Source organism: Trachurus trachurus (assembly GCF_905171665.1).
Source record: "Trachurus trachurus genome assembly, chromosome: 11".
NCBI lineage: Eukaryota > Metazoa > Chordata > Actinopteri > Carangiformes > Carangidae > Trachurus > Trachurus trachurus.
In genome coordinates this window covers 18,156,804-18,180,322 of record NC_139904.1, presented here as the reverse complement: position 1 = coordinate 18,180,322, position 23,519 = coordinate 18,156,804, and the positions used below count along the sequence as shown (strand labels likewise).

General features: G+C 40.3%; 1 protein-coding gene across 1 annotated transcript; it reads left to right on the top strand.

Annotated features, from left to right (window-relative positions):
* The first annotated feature begins 1,459 nt into the window (after positions 1 to 1,459).
* fam8a1a (family with sequence similarity 8 member A1a) lies at positions 1,460 to 4,844 on the top strand. The gene is made up of 5 exons (XM_083981590.1): positions 1,460 to 1,987; positions 2,287 to 2,407; positions 2,668 to 2,791; positions 3,432 to 3,571; positions 3,841 to 4,844. Exons 1-5 carry the CDS (start codon positions 1,564 to 1,566, stop codon positions 3,983 to 3,985), a joined length of 954 nt encoding a protein of 317 aa, XP_083837716.1. The 5' UTR covers positions 1,460 to 1,563; the 3' UTR covers positions 3,986 to 4,844.
* The last annotated feature ends 18,675 nt before the right edge of the window (positions 4,845 to 23,519 follow it).

Here is a 23,519-nt window from a genome sequence, read left to right as displayed (position 1 = left end):
GTGCACAACAGAGAGAAATGACTGTCCATCTGACATTCATGCCAATAAAGCATGATAAATAGACTATTTAAATTTAGAAAGGAAAAGAGTGAGGGCATCATCAGCTGACTGGCCAGCAGGTCTTTTAATCAAAGCCACTTCCACAGCAGCTTTTACCGGGTTCAGGGTTTTTGACCTCGGTGGCCTCTGTGGCAGATGACTGATTTGTCACTGAACTCAGATGCTTGGGATTCCTAAATGGGGCTGCAGGCCAAAAGTCACACCTCCCACCCCTCGGATGTAGCCTACATCTAATCTAAATGGTCAAAAGATGCGGGAAGACCAAGGCATCTTGAAATGTGCACAGAAAACGTAACTAATTTGCAAACCTCAGCTCATATTTTTGTATGATATCATGTATTGTATACAATAACAGCAAATATAGCCTAATACTGCCATAAATATATGGAGAGGTTGTCCTGTTGGTTGAAGTTGTGTTATGAATTAGGATCAACTGGCCTCTGCTGCTCTCTTGTGGTGTAATTGAAGGGTTGCGTTCTTGTGTCAACCTGCAGTAGCCTACATTTCTATTTTCACACCTGTTTATTATAGAAATATGAGCCCAGATGCAGATAGCTATTCACTATAACTTGGTAAAATAAGTTAGGTTTATTTGCAAGGTTGGTGTTATTGTTTCTGTAAGTTAGGCTATAGCACATGTTGATTTCACTTCAGCTAGGTAAATATTTAACAAATACAACACTATCATCAAAATTGCAACTGGTGAAATTTTGTGATAGCCTGATGGTCGGAATTATTTATTTCATCTTTGCAAATATGTTCCTTCATTGATGTGTTGAATCTGTTCCGGCCACAATAGATGGTATATCGGCCCTTTAATGAACCATAGTTGGCACATTGAGGTAATTAAAACATTGGTTGATATCATCAAATTATAGGATTATCTGAGAAGAGACAGGTCTTCTGCACATTCTGGTAAAAGGTGTTAGCCTATAATAGGGTACAAAAGCTCTACAAATCCTCATATTTCTTTAATATAAAACTGTACATAAGATTAGAAATACATATTGTTTGACAATTGTGTCATAAAAAGGCCTGTGCTTTATTACTACAAGCAGCGATGAGAAGTTTTTTTTATAGTGTCCGTCTGATGATGGGTGGTCGAGCTCCTGAGTCCTGAACTTTGGGAAATGTTCAGCAGCCTTTAAATGGAGCATACCATCATCAAGACGGGGGGGTCATTTGTCGCAATTTCACAACTTGATGGTGTTTTACTGATATCTGCAGCATAGATAAAGTAGGCATGGTATTAAAAGCTCGAAATATAATTATTCTGTATGATTTACCGAAATATTATACAATGGCGTTGATTTGGAAAGTTACGTGTGACGTTTAGCAATTCAGGTAATCCCTGTATTTACAACCACATTTAGCTTAGCTTGTAGCCAAGCCAACAGGGAGCTAATGACCGGAGGGAAAGGAGGATTACCTGCCGGCGAGAAGACAAGGAAAATGACTTGAATGTCAAATTAACGTGAGCCTGTAAAGTAAAGTGGGTCAGACATGTTCGCGACCACGACGACGAGTGACAGCCGCCGAGACGGCCGTGAAACCGGCGGGGCCGAGCAGCCTGAAGCGACCGCGACGACGGAGTACTGCGCGAAGTTGCAGCAGTGGATGTGGCAGTATTACTGGGGGTATGCCGGCTGGCAGAGCTGGCTGGCCCTGTCTGCCTTCCCCTTTCATCCGCCGTGCGCTTTCCCTCCGCCGGGGACAAGCCCTCATGCACCGGCTACACCTGCCTCGACCTCGGGCGGCGGACAGCAGCCGGTTGACACGCGAAACTGGTACAGCTACCCCTACTACCCCCTCAGTTTCCCTGTATCCTCTGCCCACCAGGGTGGCGCCCAGACCGGGCAGAGCTCCGCCGCCACCGCGGCCCCAGCTGCCGGTGCTCAGCAGCAGAATGGGAATCCACCTCAGGCAGGTAAGTTCATGCTGTATTTGACAATGAGCTGCCGATTATACACAACATCCTTTTAGAAATACTGTTCAGCTTCCAGTAATGTGTGTGATTGGTGTTGTATAAGCAGGTCATGGGTCTATTGCGAAGCAGGCTTAAGAGTATGGACCTGTGAAAACAAGCTTATATGCTTAAGATTTCCCACAATCCTCTGGGAACCTTTGCTAACTTTCTAAACACTATCAGCACAGTGATGCAACTTTATTTTTTAACATGAATAAATTAGACTAATACAGAATATACTGTTTTTATTTGCTTCACAGGCAGAGAGTACACCATCCCCTCTCCTCTCCAGAGGTTCCTGGCAGAGACAGTGGATTTCTTTATTCTGTTTTGTGTGAAGGCCACCATTGTGCTGTGGATCATGCATCTGAGTGGGATGAAGTGAGTAAAGCTTCAAAGAGAAATCAAACTTTTGAACTAATAACATAAGCAGATGAAGACAAAGAAAACAGAGCCTAAAAAAACACAATCAGCCATTCCAGTCCGTCAGTCCTTCTTTTAGTTTTTTCAGACTCAGTTGACAGTGGTGTCAGTGTGGGTCAGTTTATGCAAAACAGAACAGTTTGCACATCCAAAGATTTTGCATTGTTGCTTTTTATGATAGATGCATCCTCCTTACACAGTCATGCTCCTCTTTAAAGGGACATTGCCAAATTCATTACCCACTTCATTGTGGAGGAGATCGACGAGAACACATCCATGGAGGACCTGCAGAAGATGATGGCTGTGGCTCTGGTCTACAGGGTGCTAGTGTGTGTCTATGAGGTGGGTGACATTTTTTTCACAGCCTTGATAATGGTAGAGTATGTATTTTGATATGGATATAGTGCCAAAACATGATTGCACATTGAGTTACATAGACTGTTTTGTAAAATCTCCAAAGGGAGGGCATGTGAGAATTTCATAAAGGTTTGTCTCAGCTGAGGAAGAGAGAGAAGTTTGTTTGAAATTAAACCAAATGCTAAGGAGACATTATGTATAACATTCCCCATTTTGTCCATTTCACATTCATTTCAAGCTGCCTCACTGCCACATGCTCTTGTCTAATGAAGAGGAATCAGGCAGAGTCAGAGTTCCTCTACAACACAACACTGTTTCCCAGGACAGTGATGCAACGTTGAGTTCATAGTTGCCGGAGATGAAGTCATGCATCAGGCCTCTTGTTTGACTTCTGCATCAGTGGCTTGTTTTCCCAGGTGTGAACCAGCACTGGGAGCAGGGGCACCTCTGTGCAGACTAATGCCATCTGGCATGTTTCCTTCTTGGCTTATCAACCTGCTTGTGTTAACCTGAAAATTAATTATTTTGGCTTTTAACTCCTGTTTGTTGTATTATACATTTTCATAAAATAGTCAGGAGTCCACTGGGTTGTTCTTTGACTCTGTTATTCATGTTGTCCAATCAGATAATCTGTATTTGGGGCGCTGGTGGTGCCACTCCTGGAAAGTTCCTGCTTGGCTTGCGGGTGGTGACATGTGACACATCTACTCTGGTCCGGCCCAACCGAGTCTTTGTGGCTCCAGCGTCTAATGTTTCTCTCTCTGCGTGAGTGATCACTGTTTAAGTTCCTTTTTGCTTGAGAAGAAGTATCAAAGTATTGATTTCAGTGGCATACGGTATGTTTGTGCTGTGTTTAGGTAAATGTATCATGAGTGTAACACCATCTTTAATTCATAATACTGATTTGGGCCAGATTTAAAATGAACATTTGATTGTCCAAGTTGGACTCTTTGGTGATGTCATGTCTATAATAGTCTTCTATGAGGGTCTTCTCTAACCTCTTTGTCTCGTTTCTTTTGTCTTGGTTGCCACAGCTCCACGGTGCGGGCGTTGAATAAGAACTTCTCCATCGCCTTCCTCTTTCCTGTCTTCATCACTCTACTCTTCTTCCAACACAACAGGACAGTGTATGACATTGTGGCAGGGACCATAGTTGTCCAGCGCAGAGGGGGCAGATAGCCTCTCCTCAAGCAGTAGACTCTCTTACACTTGGTGATGATGACAGTGTGTGACAGGCCCTCGTGTGCTGCTGTGTAACCTGAAAAATTACATGCAAATCAACAACAACAAAAGATTGATGCTGTGGCCCGTTTCCACGCTAGATCAATCTTGGACTTCAATGGCACTTAAATGGGATGCATAGGTATAGTCCTGGCATGTTGAAACTAAATCTGGCTTCACATCTTTTAATGTGAGATGTTTGTTTTTTTCAATAAGCTGAGGAAACCCTTTAAAGTATTGTGATTTTTGATGATTGTAATGTGAGTTTAGCCGAGAAGGGTGCTGCCCAATGTTTCCAGGATGTCTTGAAACTTCTCATTTAATATGAATCTGAATGTTTCTTATGTCATAATCAATAGTTTATTTATTTTTGTGAATCTTAAAGCTCCTATGTGCAGGAATAGAGAACTTTGGTGACTGTTACATGCCAAAACGCCTCCTGATTTTCACAGCGATTGTCTTATTTTTTTATGAAGCGAAATTTGCAACCTCAGAATAAATTGACATGCCATGTATACATAGGATTTCTACACATGGGGGCTTTAAAGCAGCACTGAATACTTCTATGGTCTTTATTTTTGAGAATATCTGATCTACTTTATTCTTTTCGTCAGAGCAACGAAGGTGAATCAGATGTTTCTTGTGTTATAGTGATTATCCATGTAATCACCACTGAAAACACCAGGCTCATTTATATACATAATTTGTGCCTATTGATATGTTGATAAAAGTATTGTTTTGTTTTTCTCTGTGTCATGGTGAAATGTAACAATAACTATTCTCCCTGGTGTATCAGGTTCAAACATAGGACACTACGTAAAAACTTTTCTGTCTCATGTTTTCGGATTTCTTATTCTTGTGACTCAGGGCAGCTGTTTAGGAGAACCACTGTTGGTCCCAATCACAATATTCAATACCAACATGTCTTTTACTTAGAATTATTAAGAGGTTATTCACATAATATAATATTGGTTTAACAAGTTTACTGCAACCCACAGTCTAGCCACTTATGTTGACCATGCAGCTGAAATCTGGAATGAGGTTTTTCTGTAACATGCTAAGCAGTAAGCCTTTAGGTCTGCAGGCTTCTGAGTGAATGGATGTTGACTGCTAAACAGAGGAGTCAACAACACAAATTTAGTGTCAAGGCTGTTAAAACGGACAGTAAGAGTACCAAATGGTTGTAAATCCTGAAACCCGAGTAACTTATCTGAAAACTGTCCATTCCTACTGGCATCTTGTTACATTTGGCATCAGCAGATCATCTCTGTATGTTGTGGGTTCAGTTGTGGTTACAAATTGAAACAAAAACAAATTCAAACATTTTGGTACAACTAGCTTATCCCTAATAAAACTACCAATAATACTTATTTATTTTATTTTTTTCACATAATACACATAAAGACAAAAATGAAAAGACTGTTGATCTGAGATTTACAACATGACACTGCCCCCCTTGAGGAGGTAGCCATAGGAGGTTACAGTAAATGAAAGGAGCTTATCCTGTTACTTTTCGCTTCATGCGAGGAAGAATTCAATTGGTGTCCTTACTTGGTCCGAAGGGCTGCTGCATCATTAATGGAGGGAACATTTCTCTTAACAGCCTTGTTCTGTACAGCTCACAGGGGTAGGCAGAGGGCAGCAGCTGTGCACAGGGAAAATGTGGAAGATACTTTAGTGTTGAATAGAATTTAAAAGAACAAGCAAGTTAAGCTTTCGAGCGTAGTCATGGTGCAGGATCCCTTAAGTACTGGATGAGTTTACAGTATAAAAAGGAAAGGATCCTTTATGAACTCGGGGACAGAACTGAGAGACAGTTGCTAATTCGCTGATTCAGCAAAAGAAGTAGGCTAAACATAATTGACAGAGGATTTTCAGAATACATTAAGAAAATCAATTTTCTTTGTCCCACGCCTGAGAACGTGGATGATACGGCTATTGTACAGTAGACATACCAAATTAAAGGGATTAGTTTCTACTTAAAGACCTGTAAAGGTAATCACACACCCTGATATAATAGACATGTGGGATGCATCTTAATGGCAATATTTGTCCTTCAACCAGAAGGCATCTTTAGACCAGTATCCAGCCTCCATTACACAGAGGTTTGCCATCATGTCTAGGAATAAAGTCGGCTGACTGATGTCATAGGTTGTGTGTCACCTGTGTTCACTTTCTTAAGTATTACTTTTGCTGTCTTCATGTAAAGGATAGTTAAGAGTCATTATTTTGCCAAAGTGTCACTTTCAACTTTTGCTATAACACTTGTTGCCACATGGGGGCGACATTAGGCAGCACAGATCAATACCTGTAGCCCAGATACAGCAGGTGGAAGCAGACTGTACTGGATGTTGTACATAATCTTTATGGAAGTGTAAAAAGCACAGTGACATAATGTTAGTAATCCTTCAAGGAATGTAAAAACATACATAGACTTGTAAACATGTATTGCTGGCAGTGCACCTCTTGTCCTTGAACCTGTCTGTTTGGCGCTTCACAGTTCCTGCACTTTACTGTCACATCAGGTGTTTTTCAAACCTGATCCCTGACCAGCTAAGGATGTGATGATCAGGCTTTCCTTTTAATCCTCAGAAAGTTTTTTTTCCCCCCTCAGTGACATCTGCAACCTTCTTTCAGTTGCTGACATCTGCAAAGTCACTTCCAGAGCAAAAAAAAAAAAAAAAAAAAAAACTATCAGTGTGTGGGAAATGATTAGGCCACAAGCCAGACAGCAAGGAGTTTTACTTGGAGAGAAAAGAAGCTGTGGACACAGTGTTAATAGAAATTTGAATTGTACATTAAACACAGAGCTGCTGATTGTGAGGACTGAACAATCACATGCCCTTGCAGCGAGGGCAGGTGCAAAACTCAAGTAGCCTATGGGTGCATGTCTGTGCGTGAGTGGAATGGGTGTAATAGATCCAAAATAAAAAAGAGAGAGATAGGTAAACACAATGCCTCACCTTAATATTCTGAAGCAACCCTTTTTTTCCTTCCTTTTTCTAAATGTTTGTTTGATTCAGGTTTTTCTTTCAAACCGTCAAATCTGTATGTCTCTGTAACATTAAATATTTATCACTGAATCAGGATCAAAGTAAAAAAAACCAACAACAAGACAAAAATATCCTCAGTTATTATTATTTAGAGAGAGCTAAACTCTCAACAGCTCTAATCTGCTCCATCAGGACTGTGTAGGAGGCAGATTTGAGTTGGGACCAAACAAACCCACCAACTGTCATCCGTTTCTGGCTATATACCACAGAAATATCTGACATCGGATTTCTTTCCCCCAGAGTTTAGGTGTAAAAGAAAGACAAAAATCTCTTCATTTAAATAAAAATGTTTCAGCTTTAACAGAAAACAGTGTGTTCACAATCCAATCACTTACATTAAGGAACTGGTAGAGAGACTCTTTCCATCAGATGACAATGGGGGAGGGCGTGGTACACCCTGGACAGGTCGCCATGCAGGCTATTGCAGGACTGACATATGGACACAACCCCAGAACCTTCTTACTGACAGGCATCAGTGCTAACCACTTTACCACCATGCCACCTATAGACAGAGGACAAATATCTTCAAGAAACATATGTTAAATCCAACAATCTTCGATTTAACAACTCAAGATACCAGTCTACTGGCAAAATACACCACTGACAAATGACCTTTGTGTTTGATGAATTATCTCCGATAATTAAGATTACCTAAATGTCAAGTTGTGTTAAACAGGCACAGTTGATTTAGGTGACACGGACTAATGCATAACTACCTCTCAGTTTCTCATTTCCAGTGCCAAATTGCTGCAGAGTTGAATTTTTATGAGCCGTGTTCATGCAAGATTAGCCAGGGGCATATTTTGTCTTATGGTCCCGGTAGAAGACACAACGTTCATTCGGCTCTCCTCAGAATGGTAGGTTTTTAAATAGCAACCATTAATCCTTATGAATTAGTAATCAGCGCCAGTCTCTTGCCAACTTTCTCACTCCAACATGCACACAAATGAAACAAAAAACACAAATCAGATCCACCATTCAAGACTTTTACTTGCTCTGGGTTTTTTTTTAATGTTTTTCAGTTTCTTTCTGGTGTGTTTGTGCACCATGTTGTCTTCATCTGTTCATTTCTGCCATTGCTCCCCTTGTTTCTAATTACTTCCAAGCTGTGGCCTTCAAGGATCAGTAGATCAATCTGTAGCTCGCACTTGCACCCACGCGTGGTCTATAGTGCATGAGTGGAGCATTAGAACATATGTAAATGCGACATCTGAATTATAAATGTGCAACATCCACCATAAATTTTGAGCTTGTAGAACTTAGATATGAGCAAAAAAGTATTAAACTCCTTAAATGGCTGTGAGGCAGTGAGAAAATTAGCTTTCTGTTGTATAATCTCTGTGCCTGGAAAAAACTATCCAAACATTTTGTCAGCCATTGTGCATGATTTTAAAAGTTCATCACAGCATTTTGTCCTTCAGTAGCAAGTTTTTGTGCTGAGAGTCATGAGTTGTTCTCTGTGCCAGGGAGCTGAGAGAGGCTTAGCAATAATTACGCCTCAAGTGGCTCTAATACAAATTTCACAGGGAGACAGAGTGGGGAGAGAAAGCAACAGAAAGTGTGAGACACAGAAAGGGATTAAGAGAGAGACAAAAGCCCAAGAGGAAGGAAAGGATTGGAAAAGGGAGTTCAAAATGAGAAAAGAGGGAGAGTGCAAAAAATGGGAAGAGCAGAGGAGGGAAAAAAGGGGAGGACGAGAGAAAGAATGAGAGAGAGGGAGAGAGTGTGAGAGGCTGAGGGACACCATGCTTGAAAATTCTCTCTGATCTTCGAGCCGTGGGACCAGAGGCGATGGAATACCCCGCAGAACTCTATTAAAATTCAACCAGCCTCAATAAGGCGCTCAGTTATTATACAAGAAATGCCCCGCACAGCTCAGCTTTCTCTGTTTGCTCTCTGTTGCGCACACACAGCACGAACACGCACGCAAAAGACAAACAGACACATACACGCCCATGTGCACACACACACAACCGAAGTTGTCTTCACTGGAAGACAGAGGAAGGCACTTAAGGATAGGTGACAATGCCTTTGAACTTCACTTAGCACAGGATAGTATACAGTATACTGTATACTATACTACTATATGTCCTATATTTACAGTATATATACCGTATATGTACGACTTCAGTGAAGACAGCTTCATCAGAACAGCAGCTTTGAAGGTAAGCTGTCACAAAAACTGTAAAACATATGTGTTGACCAAGTATTTGCTGCTTTATGCCCCGTCTTTAATAGTTAGTCTTTCTCAGTGAATTTGAATCAACAGTCTGGCTTGTGATTGTGAAGTTGTAACCAACTTCAGGGAATAGTGAAATGTTAACTTCACTCAAACCATCTGAAACACAAATCAGTGACAGTTTAGGGACAGAGGAAAACACCAGGCAGCGAACAAACGGACACCAAACATACCCATATCTTCAAACGCAGCCTTCAAGGGTTGTGCTTTGTATTGAAGCTGCATTCACTGATATCCTGGCCTCCTGAGTGCTGCAGAAACAAGCTCTAAACACTCTGACATATTATCCCTTTTGTGAAGGCGATATTATGAAGGTGTTAGAAAACAATGTGTTAGCCTAAATACACATCCAGCAGACACAAAGCAAAACTATCATTTATCCAGAGTGGTGGCTCTGGCCAGTTTATAAGTCCTGAAGGAATCATATGGTTCTTTAGATCCTTCTTACTGTGTTCACCAGCTAATCACTAACTTTGTCTGTCTGCTGGGTTGGTGTCTTATAGTGTAATTATCATAATTTACTGAAAACAGTTGAAACCAAAAACAATGAGGTAATGGTTGAAGCAGAGTTGTTCACTGTGAATGACACCTTTCACATTTGTACATATTGTTTTTTACCCTTTGTTGCTATAAAAACTGTGATACAGCACCTTTAGGTTGAAAAAATTAAATCCCCTTAGTGGAAGTATATCATCTATAATGTAGTTCAGTAATTCTCAATTTGCCTTCATTTGAATTGGTTTCCATGTCTCATCATTAACTCTCCCGTCATTTCAGATCCTGCCTCCCTCCCATGCCAGGCAATCTACTCATTCCTCTTCCTCTGGTTTTCCCTGCCCATCTCCTCACCTGTCAATTTGTGCATTAGTCTATTTCCACTTGGTCCCTGCCAGATTGTCTTGTGTGTGTTTATAGCCAAGCTCTCTGGTGTTTCTAGTCGTGCCAACCTGTTCTGACCCTGCTCATCGCCTTTTTGTTCTTCAGGTTCCTGCCTCCCCTCTTGTCGGATCTGTTTGCCTGATGAGATTGAAATCCTGGTTTTGACTCTGACTTTTGGATTTAGTAAGGTGAACTTCTGTTACACCTTGCCTACCACTTGTTGTATTTTTCGGTTCTTAGTATCATAGTATCAGTTAACGTTATAAAATTGAATACCGGGTTCATAGACAGCACAATTTGTCAAATGATGGGTGTATTATCAGGACATAATGGCGTTTCGCACACTGTCCATTGAACAACGATACTTCAGTGATGACATCTTTGCTGATTTCAGTCATTACAACAACTTCTTGAAGAACGTTTTGTGGAACTGAGGAAAATGCAGTAGAATTTACCAGGTACAGTGAATCAGCAGTGTTATTGACATTTAGGAATTTTTTGTTTTTATAAGTTTAATGATTGCAGCTCTCTCTCACTCACTTGCATGCACGCACGCAGATATGCAGCATGACTCACCGTTGACAATTATTTCACAACTGGACTTTCCGTCTGACTCAGCATGCTCAGATTTCATGGGTATTTTTTTAATAGAGGGACACTCCACCCTCAGATACCTCACAGAAACTCAGTCCAGGCCTTTGGATGCTCTCCAAGTCCGCAACAGGTCTTTGTCCTTGGAACGCTGGTTCTTCTGCATCTGCGTGTGTCTGTTCAAACAATGTGAAGCTGTTGTGCATTAGCAGTGTGTCACTAAGGAAACCCATTCTATTGTGTGTGTGTATTTGTAAGGCAAAAGCTCACTTCTACCCGGTGCATAAGAGCAGCTATGAGAGAGCGAAGACAAGGCAGGAAATTATTCTAGTGAGTTGGAAGGAAAAGAAGGAAAATTGCATGTGCATATGTTCATATATAGAGGATTTATGTAAAATTATAGTAGCTGGAGAGGAGGGAGACAGGGAGAGTAACAGAGTGTGAAATAACAGAGCACATGATGTTTTATGTTCAGCCAATGGGAATCTGAGCAAATGTTATTAAGACCAATTCCGCATCCTCTGTGATGTGAATATTACATCCCATTGCATTAACAGATGCATGAGTCTGTGTTTACATTGAATCCAAACATTATCTGTATTACCCAGTAGAGGGAGTTCCCTTTGAATTCACTGTCTGTCTGCTCAGTCCCCAGAGCAGCCTCTTCATTGGTTCTCAATAGCCTCCGTGTCGGAGGTGGCTCAGCCAATCAGCAAGCTTCTGGGCCACAAACATCTGAAGTAGTAATAATGTGGAATGTGCTGGCTCGGCATGAGCTGTCAACTAGAGCATGTAGTACTATACTATATGCGGATGGAGGGAGGAGACGAGTGGAGAGGAGGAGGAAGCAGTAAGCACTCGATGACAGAGCAGTAGTCTTATTGTGCAGTGTGCTAATGTGTGTGTGTGTGTGTGTGTAAAGGAGAACTGTCAGCTGTTCTGCATTGCCTAACATCCACAAATGCACCCCACCCTCTGCCTCACCCTCTCGCAAGTTCACACACACGCAAACACACACATGCATACACAAACACAACACATTGTTTAATCACGTGTAGCCTACCCTCTTGCACAACTTTACCCTGTGAGCAATTAAACAAAAAACCTTTAGCACCACACTTCACACCCTCCCATCTATAAACTGAGCAACGTGACAAGAGTGCAAATAATATCTCAATATTGTAGAGTTCATCATTTATATGTCCAAATAGACATTCCCTAACAGCTTTCAAAGTGTGTGTGTGTGTGTGTGTGTGTGTGTTTGTGTGAGAGAGAGTGATTGATATCAACATACTGAACATACAGTACTGAGTCATGCATTTTAATCCCTCAGCAGACTGTCTCTGCTGCATTTGTGTCCTCTGTAAAGCTGTGTTGATTCATGGCAGCAGGTTATGTGTTTGACACAGAAGTTTCAGGCTCCGGGCCATTAACGACCAGCAGTGACCCAGGATTAGTGCCTCTTCAGTGGGGCCTCACCACCTGGTTCCCCCTGGTGGAGGTATGTACTGTATGCAAAGAGTCCCACTGACCCTCAGTTCTAAAAACAAATCCTTTACTGGCTGTGTGTGTGTGTATGTGGACAGGTAGTATTTATGCATATGAGTGTGTGTTGTATAAATATTGTATATGTATGAAAAGTAAGGCAACACAGGCCAGTCATAAACTGTAGTCACCTTGTACCTCCATCAATGACCCAGTACTCTTGGGTGGATTGCTTTTTTCATTTAAAAAGCAATGTAGGCCTACACATATAACTGTATAGTCAAAATATACACAAAGTCAAAACATATTCAATTGTGTATAGTGTATTTATGGGACATTCTCTGGTGAGGTGTACACTTAATACTACACGCTGCTTATGATAGTTTTACTGTAACAAGAATGTCTGCCCTACCCTCCTCACCTATTTTATTGAAGTAATGTACATTATATACAGTAATAATCATGTATAATGTGTAGGCTACATGTGGTGGAGTAACAATCTGATGGATCATAATATGGCCTGCTGACTGACAACATGTGTTAATGCAGGGTCAGCTACTGGAGGTGTGCTATTAATAGAATAATCTCCTTTATTTCCTTTTACTATCCCTGCTTCCCACTTAATTTCCCCTCGTCTACTTCACCCTCCTTCTCTTCCTCCTTTACTTCCTGTCTCAGTCCTTCTCTCTTTTCTATATAGTGTGTTGAATTATGAAAATGGTCTTACTCTATTTCTTTTCTTTTCAAGGTGCATACTGACATGCTGGATGGCACGATGAAGGGTATACAGCTGAGCTGATCGCCTGTGAAGGGAGTGAACAAGGGCCCATTCCACACAACATTTTCGACATTGCCGTCGTGGTTGCAGAGACTGTTGTTCTCCACAGCCGGAAAGACATTGCACAAAGGAGAAATTAATCTCAGGCAAGATTTGTTTTTTTGATTGTTGTTCTATGGAACGGGACCCTGTACACACTGACTTTACACTCTCACACACTCTGTAACCTGCATTGATAAGATGAGTCTTTACTGTTTCTTGATTGTTGTATGCATTGGAGCCCCTCACTCACTTCAGTTGCCTCACACTCACTCTCCATCGCACACACATGCACACCACACTCACACTCTAATGTTTATTGATAAGATAACCCTTTATTGTGACTGGAGAAATTCATCAAGATTGTTGTTATTTCTGTTCAATAAATGTATTTGAACTGTAAGTCTATTCAGTGTGATCTTTAGTAAACTTGTTAACTTGCCATTGTGAGTCGAGACAAAATCAGTAATTTAAAGACATTAGTTTGTTCAATTTGCAACTTTAAGTTCAAAAGCTGCCTTAAAAACACGAGTTAAAGTCACTTAAAAACATTAGTTTGTTCAATTTGCGACTTTAAGTTCAAAAGCTGCCTTAAAAACACGAGTTAAAGTCACTTAAAATGCAATATAGTAAGTAGTTTGAACTAAAATCATCAAGTTTAAGTAGTACAAAATCATGAGTTAAATAACTAGTAGAACTGAACTTCATGAGTTGAAACAACATATAATCATAAGTTAAGTTAACAAGAGAAAGTAAGTTGTATTTAATGTACAATGTAACATTGTAAGTAATTTCAACTCAGAGTATCAAGTTCAAACAATAAATGGTCATTAATTAAGCAATTTATATAACTTACATTCCTTAGTTGAAATAAAGCTTTTGTCAAAGTTGAGTTAACTCATGTTTTTAAGGCAGCTTTTGAACTTAAATTTATAAGTTAAACCACCCTGAAATTTATTACAGTGTACAGAGAGCTGTGTCAGTTGTCTCATTAGACGCTAGTGCAAGTCTGAATATTTTCCTCTAAATAACTCTGCTCTTTATCATTTATGGTTGGTTTGATCATCATACAGTACCTTCTTTTCCACATTCCCTCCTTAGCTACCAGTGCCGAGCAAATAAATAGAAGTTTATACAGAAAGTAGATTTCATGATCCAAAAATGTCCATCATTTCATAACCAGCTGCTTTATAAAGATGATGTATCTTCTAGCATGTTTGGATATTTGAATATGTGGTAAAATGTCTCTGTCCCAGTTGTGTACACGCAATGATTTTGCCAAGCGTAGAGTACAGAGCCAGGCTATTAATGAGAACTGGGAAAACCCTCATTTTCCACTGTAAATGAGTCATGCAGCGTGCCTCACACACACACACACACACACACACACACACACACACACACACACACACACACACACACACACACACACACACACACACACACACACACACACACACACACACACACAAACTGGTTGTGTCTCCATGACTACACTCATTTCCCGGAGACTTTAACCATAACTACTACTTGCTTAACCCTGATTCCTACCCTAACCTAAAAACATGTCTTCACCATAAAATTTAATGGTTTACAGACACACACATACACCCACACACACTTACGGAAGCCATCCACTACATAAGCCATCAGCAAAATATCAAATACACATGCTATGTAAGGGAGTGGGAGTATAAGCTTGTGTGGAGTTGTAGCATTTTGTACCGTCTCTACAGCTTAACTACCTGTTAAATAAAGCCTGCTGTGGGTATTGAAGCCAGCTACTGATCCATGGTCAGGGGTGAGATATGTTATTCCTGTTCCAACTTAAAAGAATATGCATAATTAAAAATCCTGAGAAGTGAGAAATTAAAGCAGTAGTCATCTATAAATAGAGACTAATTGTTTGAATAGTTTGAACAGAGCAGACTGAGAAGTCTAAGTCTTAAAATAGCTAACTTTTATATTAAGCCATCTGAATTCCTTTCTTCTGTTACGTATAATATCTTTTCATTATTTTTCTTTGTATTAATCTTAATGTACAGTACATATGTGGGATATGTGTATCTGTCAATCCAATCAACTCTTCTGAAGACTTTATTTTGTTATCCTATGTGTTTCTTCTTCGGTACCAAATTTGGATTTGCTACTCCTATTACAGCTTTGAGAGGACTCAGACAAGTTATTTATCAAAACATGCAGCTCCATCGGGATCAGTGTGCTATTACTTTTGTTTTTAAAAAACAACATTTTAAATATTGTTATTAACATGTTTATGAACAAGAATATATAATTATCATGGTAAAAATAGCAATAGATCAAGAATATTTGACTTAACCTCTCCTCTTTCCATAAAATGCAGTTTTTGGTATGGCGGCCATCTTGATAGAGGAAAAAAGTAAAGTTCCCAGCATGCAATCCCATCACTGGAAAGCCCAGGACGCTCCCTACAGAATACTATAAGGCTTGGTAGGGTATTTCAAATACTTAAGGAAGATACAGGTGAACAAATGTCCATTATAAAGGACATAAATGAATGGGCCGGGTCTCAGGAGGATAAAAATGAATGGGAGGTCATTTGAATCGTTTCTGTACAATGTTGAGGTTATAATGGCTGCATGGAATCTTTCATCTGAAGTGGGTGACATCATCTGCTAGAGTTTGTCTAAAATTGTCTGAAATTTTTCTGCTCCTGGCCACAAATTACACTCTACACACATGATTTTTTTCCACAGTTGTACACAAACGTATCATCTTTTTCACAATATGCTCACAAAAGCCGAGAGACTTAGATAATTTGAATTACGAGTCTCTGAGGGAGGTCAGTCCCATCCAGCTGCCTTTTCACTCAAATATAAAATATCTTGCCAATTTCATGAGAAAAGCAGAAGTCCCTCTTTCTTTTAGCACACGAAGGTTGAAAAATATTTACTCAAGAAACACCCAAAACACGTGTTCAGGAAGGCATCTGGCCACTCACAGTCTGCCTCCTGCTCTACCATTTTATCAAGTTCAAGTTCAAGTTCACTTTTATTTATATAGCACGTTTAGAAGACCTGTCACAGTCAGCCAAAGTGCTTTACAGCGCAGAACTAAAAACGAAAAATTACATAATACACACACGCATATCAATACACATACAGAAATATACACATGCTATGAACATGCATATATGTAGGCTACCCACATAATCATGGCGAGAACACATCAGTACAAGATTATTCACACAGTAAGCCCAAATGTTAGACCATCGCCAAGGCAGAAAATTGCCCTCTTTCCCTACGTTTCTACCTGCCCCTGACTGGAGTGTAATCTTAAATTGCCGTGGCAACCTCTGAGCCTCAGGCTAGCCACAGCTGACACCAATCCATTAATCTGAGTCTGATATTTCTGCAGTTTATCATCCTTTGAGCCCTTTCTCCCATTCATTTATATGAAGTTTCCGTGAAACACATTGTGAACTGATACCAATGCCATCACCAACAATATCTGTCAACTGCATGATAATCATGCATTGAAACTATTAAAACTGACATATTTACTTTAAACATAAATGTGGAAACGAAAAAATATGAAAAAATTGTCTAATTGACCAAAGATTTTGTGACCCCTCGGCAGTACCTCCATGGGACCCACAGCCTGTTGAAGACCGCTGGTATAGGCCTATGTATGGAGATAATTACCTGCTACAAAATGTAGCTATAGGCCATTGAGAACGAGAGAGAGAGAGAGAGAGAGAGAGAGTTGCATTGCTCTGACTCTCGGAAAATTATTTTAAGTTGGAACATTTTCCCACATTTACTGTAATACATAAATCCACATTCCCCCCATACAAAGATAGAACATAAGCACACATAATCACATGCAAACATCAACCATAAACAAGGAATCAGAACCCACGCAGTAACTTGATACTGCGACTCTCCCTCATTAAGAGCTTCTCTCCTTATATGATAATACCCAGACATGCACAGAGAGAGACTGTGGTAAAGATTAATTAATGAGCGTCGCAGAGTTTGGATGAGGACAAATGTTCTCAGGCCTCTCATGCCACAGCATCTTAGGGAAGCTGTGTGGTGACAGCTACTTTATTGATTCAAGTTTTTAAAAGGCGTTTGAAATCAAACATTTGGACAATATGGTTGAAAGGATACTCATGTGCATTCACAGAAAAGAGAGCAGCATTCACATAGGTTTTGCGGTAGAGAGAAAGGATAAGTAAGATTACAGACACAGATGTAGTGGCTTAAGTGTTATTATTGAGTTAAGGCACCACTGCAAAGTTTCTGTTGTGAATGTACTTTCATAAGTAGGGAGCATAAGAGCATTTTAACCGATACTGATGAGAAGGAAATGAAAAAATGATACAGATGGCCTCCTGAGTGCTGCAGAAACAAGCTCTAAAAGGTAATGGTGGGTTTTGTGTTATTCCTCACCTGTGCAGATGTGTGTTGGCTAATTCTACATGTGCCTTTGCCAAATGTCAAATAAACAAAGCTATGCTAAACTAAAGGTTAGGTCCTCAAACTGACCCTTGTAAAATCAACCAAGGCCGAGATTTTTCCTTAAGAGCCACTTGAGGAAAAAGGCCTTCAGTCTGGCCCTGGAGTGGAGTACCAACAGCAGTGAAGAGGCAATATTATCCTCAATATACACGGGAAGGGACTGAAGCTCAAGCACAGTCATAGATGATGGGAGGCAGAGGGGAGCGGAAGGAAGCTACAGAGAGAGGTGGGACACAGAGGTGGGACATGACGGAGGGAGGGTGCTAATGATGGCGGTCAGAGGGTGAAGCCACAGAGGCAGCATCGATCGATGGCCATGACGCATTGTAATCAATGCATGTGGTAAGACAGGGCGTGTGCACAAATGTGCTATCTTCTCCCTTCATTTGTCCTCCAGCGACATTTACAATACGGCTGCATTTATTGATCTATCACTTGATCATTTATATGAGTATGAGGATGTTCATTCAGTGTTAAGAATATAATGCAAATACTTGAAAATCTGAAATTTCACAAAACCAATGAATTGGTCTAAACTAAAGGTGGTCACTCCTAACCGTACACTGGGATGCACATGCTCCAAGTTTGTTTGTTTGTTTACTTGCCCTTCTCCAGTATGTCATATACTGTGCACATTGAGTGTGTCGATATATTTTCTAGAGTTACATGAGCAGATCAGTACCACTGCCTTGTGCCAGGCCTCTAGGAAACCATTGCTCCTGTTGTAAACATGCTCTGAAACCATTCACTGCTCCCTACAAAGTCCTCTATACCACCAATTTCTAGTTCTGTCTGAGAAAATTATTATAGGCCTAGTATCCCACAATGCATTGTGAAAAATGTTGTACAACCGATAGTCACTAACCAAGCAGTACTATTTGTATTGCTCTTGTGCTGAAGACAGGAAATAGTGAAGTGAAAATATGCCAAATTGTCAAAAAGTGCTTTTAAAAAATCTTGCAAGTGAACTCAGTTCACTATCGAGTCCTATACTGGAAGTCTCTGGATAGTGAGTGTACACAATCATAGAGCAGCAGCTGTTTCTAGTTTTATGCTAAGCTAGTGTAAGCTAACTAGCAGCTGGCTATAGTTTCATACTGAAATATGAGATTGATACTGATCTTCTCATCTAGGTTTAACAAAGAAAGCAAATCAATGTGTCCAATTTCCTAAGATGTCAAACTTTTCATTCAATATTTCATCGCTTATCCAAATTGCTGATTCACAACAGACCAAAAGAACACTAGTTGTTCCACTTTCCTGTCCTCAGTTGCTGTCTGTACCGTTCTCCCTCTCACTGGTGTTGCAAACAGTGGCTCCTCACACTGTCAGTTTCCCTCTCTGCTCAAACACAGTCACGCTGTCAAACACAAACAAGGGGAAAAATCAGACAGGTGGAGTGAGAGGCGAGTGCCACAGATTTGTCGGCTGCCTCTCCCGAGCTCATCTATTATCCAGCTGACTCCTCGCTGACCTCGGGGCTGGTGCCTGTGTACTGTGGAGACCTAGCTGTCCTGATATCACTCACCACTGTTTGTACGCATGTGTGTGCATTCATGCCAGGGTGTTTGTGTGTGTGTGTATGTGTACAAAAAGTGTGTTGGAGAGCCTCCCTTACCTGGTCAATAATTAAAGTGACTGCTTTGTAGGAGGAAAGAGACTCAGGCATAACAGACATTTTTTAAGCCTTTATTAAGCCAGAAAAAGATGGCCGAGGAACCGTACTCATCTAGGGATACATGAAGGGGCTGGTGTTTTTATTTTGGGGCCTTCAACACAGACATTTGGGAAACAGATGACACCGTATGCAAAGAGAATTACAATAAAGGTGAAAGTGGAATTAAATAGCCTATTACCATAATACATAAGAGGTCAAAAATGTGAGTGCAAAGGGTAAAACATGAGTTTGGGCTCTGTATAAGAAGTATCAAAACATTCTGTGTCTCTGTAATATTGCAGCCTCATCTACAAAGGCAGCAGTCTAATAATAAGTTCTAGGTCCAGAACTAAGAGCCAATTATTTTTTCATACAGAGGGAGCTGGGCTGATAGTCACACACACACGCTCTCACACACACCATGCTCTTCTTTGCTCTCTGCCTCTCTTCCCAATCTTCTTTATATTTTATCAAAGGCAAAAAATGTTATGTCATTCCTGATCTGCTGCAATACTGAAGGCAGTGGTCATGTCAGTTTTCTCCATGTGCATGCACGTGTAAAAGCTGAAACACCGTGTGCACACACGCCTGTGAGAAAGTGTGAGAATGAGACACATTTGTGTACATGAGCAACCCGTTTCTTCATTCCAATTAGGATTTTTATACACATTAAGGCACTCCAGATTACTTTCCCAAAATCTGCCTGCCCGGGACAGCCTGATTCAATTGGCTGCTGTTAATACACAGATTAGGGAACTCTCTTTGCATCCTAATCCTCCCTGCTTCATTCTCCCTTGTCGCAGAATGGGGAAGGTGTGTGAGAACAGGTTAGCCAATAGCAGGCATTCACTGTAGGATTACACTTGCAAGGGCAACTTTAAGCCTGTGTAATTTGGTTGTTAGAGAGGTGGTGTGAAAATGATGGTATTTTAGTGAGCTTGTGATAGTTGCTTACTGATGTAGAAGCTGCAGAAAGTGGTTTTAAGTTTTGTTTTTTCCCCTCCTACATTTACAATTCAATGAAAATATCTCATGTGGTTCTTGAAAAGCATCACTAACTTTGCTACAGGAGACAGTTTGTAAAACTATGGAAAAGAATAGGAGCCAGCTAACACCTGAACACGAGCTGATGAGAGGGTGTTGAAGATTTTTTAGCAAATGAGAAAAGTGATGTGTTGTTAGCTAAGAGAAATGGAAAAAATATTGATTAAGATTTTTAAAAATGTATGGATAAAAAAATGAAATGACGACGATAAGCATGATATAGCTACATGGTAGTTGACTTGAATTCATCTGATAGGGCTGTTGGGGTACATCCAATAACAATATACTACTTGAAAATAGTGTTTATTTAGTATTAAAGCAGTCAGGATCAATAAAGAATGAGATTTTTCCAAAGTAAACTTCTTCTTATCTGAGTATATGGTAACAGTATAAAATGAAACCCTGCATAATGATTGATAGGACTGTGTCTAGTGTCTGACCCTGAAATTTGTAAACACTTCCATGTCTGAGCAAAAGGGGGAGCAGTGAGCAGCTGTGTGTGTGTGTGTGTGTGTGTGTGTGTGTGTGTGTGGAGGGGGAACTTCAGCAGACAGTGCAGCCTTGAAATGTGAAGTGACAGCTGCTTTCAAAGCATACAGGATGAGCGCTCCTCTTATAGTAAGGAAGTCCTTACCGGGGTTTGCAAGGAATAACAAGAGCCGGTGTGCCAATGCATCATCCTGCACTTTCTCCTCCTTATTTTGCACTGGACAGGTCAACCGTAAGTTTCAAAAATAAAAAATAAAAAATAAAAAAATGATGTCAACTAAATGCCTCAAGAGCTGGGATGCTCAATAGCTGTGTGTGCTATGTTAAGTGGCATGCACTTTAGATATTGTGTTACTCTGTTTCTCTGCGGTCCAATAAAGAAGAGATGCCCATGACCATTAAAATCTTTGAAAATCCCTGAAGAGCTGCTTCCAAAGGCTGGTGATGATTAATAATTTATCTACCTTAGTACGTGTTTTAAGTTCACTATGTTATTTATTCATATCCCAGGTGAAGTGTCAAATCCCTTGTTTGTGTATACTTGTCAGTAAAGTGGATGACTCTTATTTAGTTGAACGTGTGTGGTTGAGAGGAGTTTTTTTTTCGTGAGAGAAGTTAAAAACTGACACAAGTACTTTGGCATTCGCTTTCTTTGATATCTTGTCTCATTCAGATTGTAATATTTAATTTACTTTAGCAGCCTTTGTCCACGAGAGGACTATTTAATTGCAGAGGATAGAAGATGCATTGGAAACTGAAGATATGAGTCATTTAACCTTACAAAAGAGCCATCAAGGTATGCAGTTTTAAACAGGCCACACCTGGTGCCCTTTAATGTTGCTGGCGGCACACTGTTCACACTTCCTACAAAGAGCGCAGGAGTAACCCAAACCTCGTAGAATCTGCTCCTCCTCTGGGAGTAGTTCTTTATTATTCCTCATCCTCAAGCACGCCATGGCCCTGTGCTACACACACATGCGCGCACACACGATGACAGTATGTTTTCATTGTATGGTGGAAGTTATTCATGTGAAGACTTTGGCAGACAGGGCTACTGCTACAGTAACCCGACTTTTTTTTACCTAAATTAGTTCAACTACTACAAAATCTATCCAAGAGCTTTTTATATGTAGAGCCTCAGCCCATAGTGAACCTGTAAGTACACGCAGAATGGAACAAGAGAGTAGACTTGTGCAAGTACATGCTTGTGTGAATGCAAATATGTATACAGTATGCGTGCAGTTCTGTGAGCTGGCAAACCTATTATTACATCTCTAATCATCAGCACTTCAGTCATTTATTCAGAAACGTATCATTAGCTGACCTATGTGGTATGAAGGTAACGCATACACACAGGAAGTACCATGGCAACTTTAGTATCACACAATATACGTATATAACACTGTGTAGCGTGTATAACAAATGGTTGTGACCGAAACTCTTCATTCCTGTGTCCATTCAAATATCAAAGTCCATTCACCACCAGACTGTGTCTCTTCATTTCTATGCATCCAGGCCATGAATGTAACGCTACCCTCCTGGCACACAGGGCAGCCTACCTCTCTGTCTCTTTGTTTAGCATACATGTGACACGGGCACAATAGAGTGCTGCACAATAGGCCACTTATTGAGTGACTGGCAGGGAGTGGGACACATCCCTGATCGTCTGTCACTCCGCTGCCTCGTGCACCCGAAGGCTCATGGTCAGTGTCAGGTTGCACTCTCCTGTGACGAAGAGGCGAAGGCACCCACTGCCATATTGGAAATCTGGGAGAGGTCACAGAGGTCAATTGTATAAAAGACCGAGGGGAGGAGCAAACTGGGTACTGTATTTACACACTTCTTTAATGCTGACTATATATCAGTTTAGTTGAACACTGTCAGCAATAATATCTGAGTTTTGTGGTTGATTTGATCATGTTTTTTCTTTTTTCTTTTCAGTAGATAATGTGACAACATGGAAACAGTTTGAACCTCAGTTTTTCTGAAATGGTCAACGATGAGTCACATAGACCTAATCTAATTCATCTTATCTTAAACTGAATTAGCAATAAGTGAATCATGTTGTGAGTAGCCTACATGTATTTCATTAACATGTTTTCTAGTTGTACTCCTCCCTGACTGTGTCTATGTTTATGGTTGTTTATGCATGTGAAATCAGTTGCAACTGATATTTTCCACCTTGTCACTGTCAGCTGACTATCAGTCGTTGCCTTCAGCTTAACTGATTCTCTCTAAGATCCCAAGCTCTTGCACTTCAGAAGCCTGCCACGACCTTCTGGCCTGTTGACAACAGCAGTTTGAGAAAAGTCAAAGGTTTAATGTGCCATCGGATGTAAACATGACACGGTATTACAAGCATGTGATATCATATGGGTCGGCGCTCATGTTGTTAACAATAGACAGCAGTGTTTCAAGAATTAGAGATACATTTTCAACTACATCTCAAATATTCTTTCTTTCTTTCTTTTTAATGTTGTTAAATGATGTTCTTACAATATTTAGTTACTTACGTTTTATGATTTTTGTGCTTACTTTTAAAAATGTGCAATATTAGACTATAAAAACATTCAATTACAGGCCTGCGTTCAAAACATAACTTCATTAAAAGCAGGAATGTAAACCTGTCAAAAAGAACTATGTTGTGTTTCAAATTGGCTCCAGTGTCTGTTGCAGTATTATATCATTTAATTTAATTGCATTAACACATCACTAATGCAACAGACACTATTT

Coding starts and splice junctions, on each gene's coding strand:
- fam8a1a (XM_083981590.1), top strand. CDS start 1,564: ATGTTCGCGACCACGACGACGAGTGACAGCCGCCGAGACGGCCGTGAA. Junction 1,988..2,286: donor TGGGAATCCACCTCAGGCAG/GTAAGTTCATGC, acceptor TTTGCTTCACAG/GCAGAGAGTACACCATCCCC. Junction 2,408..2,667: donor ATGCATCTGAGTGGGATGAA/GTGAGTAAAGCT, acceptor TCCTCTTTAAAG/GGACATTGCCAAATTCATTA.